The 13,049-nt window shown below is 39.0% G+C and overlaps 1 protein-coding gene across 1 annotated transcript; it reads right to left on the bottom strand.

Annotated features, from left to right (window-relative positions):
* Positions 1–2,314: 2,314 nt before the first annotated feature.
* On the bottom strand, positions 2,315–10,675 carry LOC115219917 (leucine-rich repeat protein SHOC-2-like). Its single transcript, XM_029790224.2, has 2 exons — positions 9,946–10,675; positions 2,315–5,305 (listed from the first exon to the last, which is right to left on the bottom strand). Exon 2 carries the CDS (start codon positions 4,905–4,907, stop codon positions 2,523–2,525), a length of 2,385 nt encoding a protein of 794 aa, XP_029646084.1. The 5' UTR covers positions 4,908–5,305; positions 9,946–10,675; the 3' UTR covers positions 2,315–2,522.
* Between the last annotated feature and the right edge of the window lie 2,374 nt (positions 10,676–13,049).

Below are 13,049 nucleotides of genomic sequence, written 5' to 3' on the forward strand. Positions count from 1 at the left end.
AATGCGAGCTCGGAGCAATCTCTTATTTCTTCCACTATTTCAGTATTACGTATCAAAGTGAAACAATAACATCTCTATTGTAAAGTGAGATTGTATCAGCTTTAATACTTTCAGTATTAATACTGAAACTATTATTTCACATATATACATTATATATATATATATATATATATATGTATTTATATATTGTATATATGTATGCATGTATATATGTGTAGATACATCTGCACATATATATGTATGTATGTATATATATATATATATATATATATATATTATATATATATATATATATATATATATATATATATAGTATATAGATGCATATGTATAGATGTAAATGTATATATATAATATACATGTGTATATATATATATATGTGTGTGTGTGTATATATATGTATATATGTGTATATATATACGTGCTGTTTATCTTGATATGAGATCAACATGTCGCGCACATATGGTTGTTATGCATGTGCATGGTGTACTCTTATCCGATTGGTAGTCATGATGGGTATACTGGTCTTCGTATATTTTGTCCCAGTGTCACTTTCAAGGCATGCAGTGCTCTCTCACTCAATAATAATAATAATCCTTTCTACTAAAGGCACAAGACATTAAAAAAAACCCCACAAAGCTGCTAGACTAGATGGAATTGTCATTGAGATGATAAAAGCATTGGAAGAATATGGAATTAGAATACTGACAAGTGAAATAAACGAGGTCTTTGATGATGGGAAATTTATAGAAGATCTGAGTAAATCCATCTTTATTGCGCTACCGAAGATATCAGGAGCAGTTGACCTTGAACAACATCGTACGATTAATCTAGTGAGTTAGGTTACAAAAATCATTCTGAGAGTTTCACTCGTTTGAGGAGAAAGCAGAATAACACCTGAGATTGGAATTGAACAGTTTGGCTTTGTAAAGGGTGCTGGGTACTAGGAATGCTATTTTAGTACTAAGAATGGTAACAGAGCGGACGGTGGAGATGCAAAAAGGACGTGTTCATGTGTTTCATAGATTATGCAAAGGTCTTCCATAAAGTAAGAGATGGCATTTAACGATGGAAAGGATGAATGATACAAACCGTACAGTAAATCCCAATCAGTTGGGATTGGTTGCTCAATCACGTCGAAGGTAACCACTACAACGTGATTAGTTCACATGAGAGGTGAAAAGAAAGAGAAATATTAACGACGTGAAGAGCGGAATTACATGGTTAAAAAGTTTGTTGAAGTAAATAAGAGAGAAAGAGATAGAGGTAGATAGATAGATAGATAGATAGATAGATAAAGAGAGAGAGAGATAAGGCGTTTAGTAGAGGAAAATTTCAATCATATACTGTAATGTATTATTGTGATAGACAGACTGATAGATAGATAGATAGATAGATAGACAAATGGATAGAAAGATTATAGTAATCATAATCTATATAGTAATTAATAAATTGACGAATTTATCAACAAGTTGATTAATTTAATTACCAAACTGATGGACCAATCAATAAATTGATTAATTTAATTGACAAACTGATGGATTAATTAAAAATGAGAAGTTGGTTGATCTGATTGACAAGATGATGGATTAATTAACAAATTGATGGATTAAATTAATTAATTAATTAGATTAATTAATAAGTACTTCATTATCTTTCTGTCCTGCTGAATTCAAACATGACCTTCAGAGTGTCATTAGTTGCATAGATTTTTGGTTTTGTTTTTAAATGTTTTTCTTTATTTTTTTAAATATTTATCTCCAGTAATTGTCTATCCATTAATTTTTACCCAAAAGGGGTGGGTGAGTGGGTTATAAACAAAGATTAAAGTGTTCCTTTCAAAATTTTGGCGTAAGTCCTGAAATTTTAAGGGAGATGGGCGTAAGTCGATTACTTTGACTCCAGTACTTTACTAGTACAGATTTTATCGACCCCGAAAGGATGGAAGACAAAATCAACCTCGGCGAAACAAGGATTTCAGATTTTGACACAGGGCCAGTCATTTCGAGAGAGCGGGGTCAGTCGATGACATCGACCGCAGTGCTAACTGGTACTTACTTTATCGACCCCGAAAGGATAAAAGGTAAAGTCAACCTCGGTGGAATTTGAACTCCGGACGTAAAGACGGATGAAATGCCGCCAAGACTTTTGCCCGGTGTGCTAATGATTCTGCCAGTTCGCCGCCTTAACATGGATTAAAATATTGATTTGGCACAAAGCCAGCGATTTCAGGGTGGGAGTTGGTGTAAATCGATTACATCGATCTCAGTGTTCAACTGGTACTTATTTTATCAAGCCCGAAAGAGTGAAAGGCAAAGTCAACTGCGACGGAACTTGAACTCAGGACGTAAAGACGGACGAAATGCCGCAAAGAATTTTTCTCCAGTACGCTAACGATTCTGCCAGCTCGCCGCCTTAGAATGGATTAAAATATTAAGTTTCAATATCGCTGCTGAGGTTGTTACCTTCTACTTCTTTTAGTAATCGGACTGCAGCCAATCACTGAAAAGTAACCACCGTGGTTACCTTTCAGGTGTTATTGATTGGGAATCTCTATCTTGTTTCTCTGGAATCGATAACTGATCTAAAACTGAAGGCTTCGCAGCAGGGGTGGTGCCCGAGCGTGTCTTGTAGAACGATTGGTTTTCAAACACTACGTCGACATTCTTGCGAAGATGCTCAAAATTCTTTGGGAAACCCGCCGTAATTTTATTGTCGTTTACCTTAATCTTTTTAATGCTTGGCAGTTTACCAAGATTTTCTGGGAGTTCTGTAAGCAGATTGTCAGAGACATCCAACTCTTCCAATGAAGCCATTTTGTTGATTTTAGTTGGAAGAATTTCAACGTTGTTCGTTGCAAGAATCAGAAGTTTAATCCTGTAAAGGTAAGTGAACTGAATTGGAATAAAGGTGATTCGGTTGTTGGACAAATCCAAAGAAATCAACGACGCGAAAACATCAATACGATCACGTGGGAATTGTTGTAACTGATTATTTGAAAGATCCAGTTTCAGAAGTTTGTTTAGACTTCCGAAATGATTTGGCAATTCTGTGATGTGGTTTGTGGACATGTTTAATTCCTGTAAGTGAATTAGTGTCGTTAATTCCGGTAGAAATCGCTTCAAGTTATTTTTGCTGGCATTCAGCTTCTCTAAATGTCCTAAATATTTAAACGAAGGTGGAAGGCCAGGGAGCTGATTGTCACTTATGTCCAAGGAAGTCAAAACACGAAGCTTATGGAATTTGTCTGGAAGATCTTTGATGTCATTTTTGGAAATATTTAAATGAGTCAGAAGACGAAGCTGAAAGACAGCCGGAGGGATGGCATCTAAGTTGAGGTTTACCAATTCCAAAGCTGTTAAGTGACTCGCATGATCCTTTTGTCCAATTAAATATAAAGTCGACTTCGTATCGTCGTAGTTTGTTCGTAAAGGATTTTCGGACAGATACAGTTTACAGACGGTTTTAGGAAGAAAGACACCTGGAAGGTTATTCTGCGAGACATCCAGTGACTGGAGTTGATAGAGATGTTTTATAGACTGAGGTATTTCACTGATATTGTTGTTGGAAAAATGGAACAACTCGAGATTTCTTAACGTATAGAGATCTGCAGGTAAAGTAGAAATGAGATTTTGGGAAATATCCAAAGATCTCAGCATTTGATTTTCTCCAAGTGATTTCGGCAAAGAATTGATACAATTACCAGATATATTGAAATGTTTTAAAGATGGAAGGCGACTAATACTTTCTGGGATTTCTTTGATACAGTTAAACGAAACATTTAAGTTCCGTAGAGATTTCATCTGTTCTATATCGTCAGGAATAACCTCGATATTGTTGTAGGAAACATCAAGATCACTCAGTTCTGAAAGACTTACGGCAAACTTCATGGAAGTCAAATGGTTGTGAGAAACATTTATATCCTCGCAACAAGTCAGGAATTTAACTCCTGTCGGAATGTACTCGATTTGGTTAAACGATAAATTCAAAAGTTTCAGATTGCAAAAATTTTCTACACGATCTGGAAATGAGGTGATCTGGTTGTGTGAGAGATCCAGTTCTTGGAGAGCTGTAGCTATGTTACAGAGTTCCTCAGGCACAGAATTCAGTTGATTATGAGAAATATTTAAATATTCCAGGTAACGTAACTGACCAATTTCGGCAGGAATCACTTTGAGTTGGTTCTGCGTCAAATTCAGTCGAGTAAGTCGCGTTAGCTTGTGGATACTCTCGGGTAGTTTTTCAATCATGTTGTGGGACAGATTAAACACTTTTACACTCGACTTTTTGACAGTGACAGCTGGAAGGCTTTTCAGACGGTTAAAAGACATATCTATGGCAGCATTGAGTTCGTAGACATTCTTTTTAAAGGTTTTAATCAAATTGTACGAAAGATCTAAATGAGAAAGCGCCGGGCATTTACCGAATTTGTTTGGAAGTTTAGACACTTTATTGTTCTTTAGATGGAGCACAGAAAGAGAAGAAGCTTTGTGTATGGAAGAAGGGAGTTTCCTTAGATTATTGTTGGTCAGATCAAGCTCTGCTAAATTCTTCATCTCCGAAATACTGTTGGTGAATTTGTTTAAGTTGTTATTCTTAATGTCAAGATAAGTCAGAATTTTTAGATTGGCGATTGTCTGAGGCAGACGTTTAAGCCTGTTGTTGCCAATACGAAGTTGGACAGTTTTCTCAGCGATTTCCTCGTTGGTGAATATCTCAACAGGAAGAGATTTCACATTAAATGTGTCATACAGAATGTGGACTTTATTGCTGTTTATAATCTGGATATGTTTCTTCAGGCTGTTGGACAAGGACACAATCTTACTCCCGGGACCCGTGGCTGGTGGAGGTTTGTCTTTCTTATTACCCCGGGATTTGGAGGGGGTAACAGAGTTGGCAGCTGGCATCTCTGATCGGTGCTAGGTCGATCCTTGCTTGTATCTTGTCTTCGAATAAAACCAAATCTTACAACGGAGTAACACCATCGGATTTAGAAATTCTTGCGTTTAAACGAATCTGGAAAAATTCTTCATTGGGGAATATCTAATTGTTACACAGAGATTATATCAACACCATAGAATGTTGGCTTTCGTAAATAACAAGTTTTTTTTTTAATGTGGATATTTTTCTTTGATTCCCGAGTTAGAGAAAGAATTATAGGATGAGAAACGCCTCATATGAGAGTCTTTCTCAGTAGTAGCAGCAACAACAGCAACAGTAGCAGCAATACCACCAGCAACAACAGCAGAAATTCAAATGATCTCCAAAATGTTTTCCTCAAAACTGAGACACCGAATTGAGTACGCTAGTGAAAAGAAGATACAACAGACAGCATTAGACAAGTATGTGTGGGTATACATACATACAAACATACATAATACGTACGTACATACATAATACATATATACATACATTTGTGTGTGTTAAGAAGGCAATGAGCACAAAAAGAAAACAAGAGAGAGACAAGTTTTAGCAAATATTTTGTTAGTTTAACGTTTAAAAGAGTTAGGGAAGAGTCTTCATGTTTCGTACTGAAGTTCCTCAGAGGAATAATCGGAAATAAAAAATAAAATATTGATGGAAAAAATATACAATGGAAATATACATATATATATATGTTTGTGTGTGTGTATATGTGCGTGTGTGTGTGTGTGTGTGTGTGTGTGTGTGTGTGTGTGTGTGTGTGTGTGTCTCCGAACATCAGATAAGGAGATTCTAACGTCCACGAAACTTTAAGCAATGGAGAACTGAGTCAAACTGGTATTATATACATGTAACTCCAAACTAATGTATTGAGTACAATATTCGTTTGTTCACCCACTTAAGCGCGCGCGCACGCACACACTAAATAAAATCCGCAATTAGTGAAAAACCCCAGGCTAACGATGCTACTGAAAGTAGTCGCCCAGGAAGGCAATATTCCATCTAACACTACAAGTGGTGCACCAAACAGTTTCTCTTTTCAAAATTACTCTCCCACTTTATTGGTTACTTCGAGCCAATGGTAGAAAATAATTGCCAATTTGTTGTCGGCAACCGACAACTTGCTAGATTTTTTTCCTCCTATGCAGTGTCGCCATTTGATAAAATGAACGCCGTGCAGACGACATACTAAATATCGGGTGGTTTATTAAAAATGAATAAATTTTGCTCCTCGTCGTAAACCTCACCTTGATGTCTAAAGTTACTAAACGGAAGAGACAAAAGGAGAACAACATTAAAACTCTGCGATAAACTGGAGATGATTAATAAAATAGAAGGAAACATTCGCAGAACTGTGTTAATAACATTCTGCAGCAGTGAATCGTTAATTTGAAACGACATGAAACACTTTGGAAATAAATGAGGTTTTAACGTAAGTCGTATGCTAAACGATAAAAACTTCAAACTAGAAATGTCTACATGAACCAAAATGTGAACGTTTAGTTGAATTGTGGCACGACTATTTTTTTTTCGTCTTTTTTTTTTTTTTAACTGAAGCAATAGGAGATGCAGTTATACATGTTTCGGAATAAGTCAGATTTTAAATAGGCGCAGGTTTGGCTGTGTGGTTAAGAAGCTCGTTTTGCGAACTTGTGCTTTCGGCGAGATTCAGTCTCATTGCACGGCAACTTGGGTAAGTGCCTTCTGCTATAACTCTGGACTCTCCAATGCTTTGTGAGTGAATTTGGTAGACGGAAACCGTGTTGAAGCCCGTCATATATATATATATATATATATATATATATATATATATATATATATATATATACGAGCAAAACGCCCGTCCAATGAACGGTGCTGAGTTGTCAAACATTTAAACAAATTTTCTTAAAACAACTTGTCCGACCGTCCCATAGGTCTCCCCTTTGAGAAACACAGATCGCAACAGCTGATGTACTTGCGCGTACAAATGCACGTTCCCATGGCTTTATCGATCGCCTTCTCACCTGGAATCGATTTTTGTAATTTTTTCAAGACTTATACACGCACTGGTGCCGTCGGTATCTACATATCAACTTTGAGCGCAATCGGATGAAAAATGCCCGAGAAACACACACACGCACACGCACACACACACACACACACACATACACACACACAGAACGGATTTTATATAATAGATAATTCTTTTTATTCTTTTACTTGTTTCAGTCATTTGACTGCGGCCACGCCTGAGCACCGCCTTCAGTCGAACAAATTTACCCAAGGCATTATTCTTTGTAAGCCTAGTACTTATTCTATCGGTCTCTATTACCAAACCTCTAAGTAACGGGGACGTAAACACACCAACATCGGTTGTAAAGCGATAGTGGTGGTGGTGGTGAAAAACGCAGACACACAAATACATAAATACTTAAATATAGGACAGGCTTCTTTCAGTTTCCATCTACCAAATCCACTACTAAGCCTTTGATCGGCCCGAGGCTAGTAGAAGACACTTGCCTCGCAGTGGGACTGAACCTGGAACTATGTGGTTGGGAAGCAAGCTTCTTGCTACACAGTCACTCCTGCGCCTATATATATATATATATATATATATATATATATATATGTGTGTGTGTGTGTGTGTGTGTGTGTGTGTGGTGTGTGTGTGTGTGTGTGTGTGTGTATAAACACTGACAAGGGGGATAACCGCCCCACGAGCAATGCTAGGAGCACTAGACCGGTTTCGTCTGTTAGTTGCAGACTCGTCAGCAGTGCCTACTTCATCTCTCGGATGGTTTAGCTAAATCCGTCTGTCAGTATATTATATATATATATATATATATATATATATATATTTACCTTATAAATTTATGACCGATGCACTAATGATTCTGTCAGCTCGTCATCTTAATAATAATAATTATAATATAAATAAAGATGATGATGAGGATGATGATGATGATGATTATGATCATAATAATAATAATGGTTGCAAAGTTTGGCACAAGGCCAGCAATTTCGAGGTAGGGGGAAATTCAAGTACATCGATCCCAGTACTTGATTGGTACTTATTTCATCGACCCTGAAAGCATAAAAGGCAAAGTCGACTTCGACGAAGTTTGAACTCACAACAGAGTGATCCAGAAGAAATGCCACAAAACATTTTGTCCGAAGTGCTAATGATTCTGATGTGCTAATGATTCTGTCAGCTCATCGCCTTAATAATAATTTCAAATTTTGGCATATTGCCAGCGATTTGGGAAAGGAGGCAAGTCGATTACATCGACCCCAGTTCTCAACTGGTACTTATTTTAACGACCCCGAAAGGATGAAAGGCAAAGTCGACCCCGACGGAATTTGAAATCAAAACGTAGCGACAGGCGAAATACCGCTAAGCATTTCATCCAGCGTGTTAACGATTCTGCTAGCTAATAATAGAAATGTTGGAAAACTGAATTGACGGCAGAGAATCAGGTATTAGAAATGAAAATCAAGAGAGGAATCTTCAAGAGGGGCAGTGTATCCCCACTGATCTTTGTGCTGAGAATGCTCCCCTTGAGTGAAATACTACAGAAGACAAAGTTGGGGTATAATCTGGGAAGAGATATGGGAAAACTGAACCACTTGCTATTCATGGACGACTTGCTATTCATGCTCTGGGATTTCTCAATCCAAACATATCAGGTTTTAGAGCATAACAGACCGAACAAAGTGGTGGACAAAGTGCATCACATGTGCTATATAGTTGATTTTGTATGACCCACGAATAGTCAAGAAAGAAGGGGAAAATAGACACATACAATCCTCTTAAGTACGAAATAGCCCGACTATGAAAAATGAAGAAGGTGAATGTAGTGCCAATTATCATTCGTTCTTTGGGGACAGCATCAGAAGGCATCAAGAGGAATATAAAGGAAATCGGAATAGAGTGCCCAGTAAAACTGTTAGAAAAAGTTTGCCTCCTTGGCACGGCCCAGTGGTTCCCAGCCTGTGGTCCGCAGACCTCTGGTGGTCCACAAAGGGGGTCCATCAGTATGTTGACAGAATTTTCAATATCCTGAGGTCTGTAAGGCGGCGAGCTGACAGAAACGTTAGCACGCCGGGCGAAATGCTTAGCGGTATTTCGTCTGCCGCTACGTTCTGAGTTCAAATTCCGCCGAGGTCGACTTTGCCTTTTATCCTTTCGGGGTCGATTAAATAAGTACCAGTTACGCACTGGGGTCGATATAATCGACTTAATCCGTTTGTCTGTCCTCTCTGTGTTTATCCCCTTGTGGGTAGTAAAGAAAGGTATTTCGTCTGTCTTTACGTTCTGAGTTCAAATTCCGCCGAGGACGACTTTGCCTTTCATCCTTCCGGGGTCGATAAATTAAGTACCAGTTGTGTACTAGGCTTGATCTAATCGACTGGCCGCCCTCCTCCAAAATTTCGGGCCTTGTGTCTAGAGTAGAAAAGAATATCCTGGGGTCTGTGGTAGTGAAAAGGTTTGGAACCACTATATTAGATTGTTGAAAAGAGCAGCTAACTTGATACCGTAGGCTGCAGGCAGCAAGCCCACTACGCATGCAAGACTCGAGAAGTTACAACAAAACCTGAGATAAGAAGAATAAATAGTAACCGAAACTATACTAATTTCCTTATAACCACATAAGCAACCGATGAGAGGGTATTGTACGAGTTACTGTGAATGTGTAGAACGGAGATTACATAGGTTATATTATGAGAAGAAGTAAAAACCACAGTAGTTTAGAAGGAAACGGAAATAAAACCTCTTTATAAGGGTGAACGGCTTTCTGAGTAGTTAAGGAAACCTCAGCTCCTGGATCATTCTGAGTATCGAGAGTGCCTTCTAGCAGTGTTCTCACAACTGTATCCTGGATTAGGTCCATCTACAGGAGCCAGTCTTGCTGATCTCACCAACCGTTCAAAATGTTTACTGGACCGCAGCACATTCCCCACCGTGGACCACAACAACATTTACTACTACTACTACTACTCTACTACTACTACTACTTGTAAGGATATCATAAATCTTACCTTTAATTGTGTCCTGGAGTTTGTTGGTTCAATCCTGACAATTGGTTTCGTTTGGAAATTGTTGTGGCGGCAGTGGTTCAGGTGTTATAGTTCTGGAGAGCAATGGCAATGTGTGTGTGTGTGTGAGAGAGAGAGAGAGAGAGAGAGAGAGAGAGACAGACAGACAGAGTGCGAGAGAGGGTGACAGAGAGAGAGTGAGATGATCTTTTTGCCTGGAGTGGCGTGAAAGATGAAGCTTCTACTACCAGAGGTAACAGTGTCGGTAGTGGTGGGCCTGGTAATATTGTTCTGGATTGGTAACGGCAGTGTGCGTATGTGTCTGTATGCACGCGCGTGTGAATGTGTGTGTGTGTTTGTGCGCGCGCGTGTGTGTGTGTGTGTTTGTGCGCGTGTGTGTGTGTGTGTGTGTGTGTGTGTGTGTGTGTGTGTGTGTGAGTGTGTATTGTTGTTCGGGATCACTTTGGTTAACACTCTTCAAGTAGTGACAGCAATATTGGTAGTGGTGGGCCTAGCATATAGTTCTGGATTGGCAACGTCAGCGATGTGTGTGTGTGTGTGCGCGCGCGCGCGCGCGTTTTGTCGTCGTTTGGGGTCAGATAGGTGAAGGCTCTTCAACCACGTCGTTTAGTGTTCTAAAGATCTTTTTAACATTTCGATAAGTTGGTCACCATAGCAACAGTAATAAGTCTCAAAAGAAACTCGAAACCAAATCTGAGGTCTCGGAAGTAGAGGAGTGTGGTGGGTGGGTGGTGGAGGTTGCTTCTCTGTTGACTTAGGCGTTGGTGGCGGGGTTGGTGTTGGTGTTGTTGTTGTTGTTGGTGGTGGTGGTCGTCGTCGTAGTAGTGGTAGTGGTGATGGTGGTGGTGCTGACGGTGGAGGTGTTGTGTTGTTGTTGGTAGTGTTGTGTTAGCGGTGATGGTGGTGGTGGTGGCGGCGGTGGTGATGGTGGTAATGGTAGTGGTGCAGTGGTGGCGGCGGTGACGGCGACGGTGGTGGTGGTAGTAATGGTAGTGGCGGCAGTGGTGATGGTGGTGGTAGTAGTGGCGGTGGCGGTGGTGGTGGTAGTAATGGTAGTGGCGGCAGTGGTGATGGTGGTGGTGGTGGTGGTGGTGGTAGTGGCGGTGGCGGCGGCGGCGGTGGTGGTGACGGCTATGGTGGAGCTAAAAGTATTGTTGGGGATAGTGATGTATTTTTACGATGGTGGTGGAGTTGGTTGTTGTTGTTGGTGGTGATTGCGGTGTCAGTGGTGGTGGATTTTCGTAATGTTGTTTGTTGGTAGTGGTTGGTGGTGTTGGTGGTGCTGCTGTTAGTAATAGTGGCAATAATGTTTGGTGGCATTGACGATATGAGGGGTAATGGTATCAGTGGTAGTGGAGGTATTGGCGGTGGTGGCGTCGAAGTTGTCAATACAATTGTAATAAAAGACAAACTAAGCATTACAAAAGATTTCCTTGTGGGACCCTCTCCTCCCCAACTCACCACCTCCATCACCACCACCATCACCACCACCATCACCACCACCATCACTATCATCGCCACCACCGCCGCCACCACCACCACCACTACCACTGCCGCACCCCGGGTAGCCAAAAAACCCATCCCACTCACCACCCCGGTGTGATAAATTCCACCGGATCAACAGTCCTAGAAATGTTTCTCGGTTTTATTTCACTGTTTGTCTGTTTTTTGACTTGTAGTGACTTGTTGGAACTTTATAACTTTATATCCATACACTCGACCCTCACAAACATATATATATATATATATATATATATATTCAAATATGAATGAGAAGTAGCTCAAGGATTATAAACAATATCGAACACACATACACAAGGCATGTGTTTTACCAGTTTGTGGGCAGGCTGCAATTATGGAATTATGGGCATAAGAAATATATTCTCATGAATTACCCCGGTGTTAAAACACCTGGAAATCGTAGACAAGCGAAATAACTCACAAGCGATATATATATATATATATATATATATATATATATATAATTAAGGGCTCCTAAATAAGGATGCCAAGTGTTGGGGACACAAAAAGGGGATAGATTTATCGAGAGTGAAAATCAAAATCATTTACCGATAACTTTACATCTCGGACTGATATCAGTTCCTACCTCTTTCTAGCAAAACACAGAATATGTTTGCTAAGGCTAGTTTCATCAGCGAGACGCCTAAATTGAATCGAGATACGCATATTTTGCGTATATATATATATATATATATTATATATATATATATATATATATATACACAGAGAAAGAGAGAGGGGACAAACAGACAGATAGATAGACATACATGCACTACACACACACATGCATATATATATATATATATATATATATATATATATAAATTCTTGACTCCCAGGGTTATCTCCTCTTTTGGAATTGGTCTCTATTGCCACTAAGCGATTGTTCTACCCTTCCTTGGAAGTGTCGATCACAATTTCAACAAATCAAATATTTGTCTTGTATCATAATTAATATATCCTTATTTGTCTTTGTTTTTCAAATACATAACTGTGGAACATTGAATTATTTTTCTTAGCTTATTTTCGCCACATTTATGCAAATTACTGCAGCCATGAGCTTTTTTTATATTTTTTCTGTATGTCTAAGTATATCTAGATATCCCGTCTGATGTGCTGATGACAGCTGATGAAGCAGAAACACAAACCCACGACTGCCTTCAGGTCTCCCTACAAATTAACTATCTTTCGAGTAGTCTTGTTTCTTGAAATTATGTTCCCTTTTATCATTTTGAGTTGACTGCAACTGCCACCAAGCGATTGTTTGACCCTCTCAGGTAGCAGAAGTAAGTTTTAAAAATTCAAACTCTCTCTAGTATGTCGTTTGATTTAGCCTTATTCGTCTTTGATTTATACACACATACACAGCATACATATCCATGTATATAAAATGAGAGGTTTTGGTATCCAGAAGACCCAAAAAACAGGCAAGGCTATGGAAGGACTGCTATTAGACTTACAGTTCGATAATAGTATAAGTGAGCATGTATATGTGAAATAAAATGTGAAATAAAAGGTAGTGTGAAATTTCTAAGACATTTATAAGGGACATTTATAAAGAGAAA

This window comes from Octopus sinensis, linkage group LG15, assembly GCF_006345805.1.
Source record: "Octopus sinensis linkage group LG15, ASM634580v1, whole genome shotgun sequence".
In the NCBI taxonomy this organism is placed as follows: domain Eukaryota; kingdom Metazoa; phylum Mollusca; class Cephalopoda; order Octopoda; family Octopodidae; genus Octopus; species Octopus sinensis.

Coding starts and splice junctions, on each gene's coding strand:
- LOC115219917 (XM_029790224.2), bottom strand. CDS start 4,907: ATGCCAGCTGCCAACTCTGTTACCCCCTCCAAATCCCGGGGTAATAAG.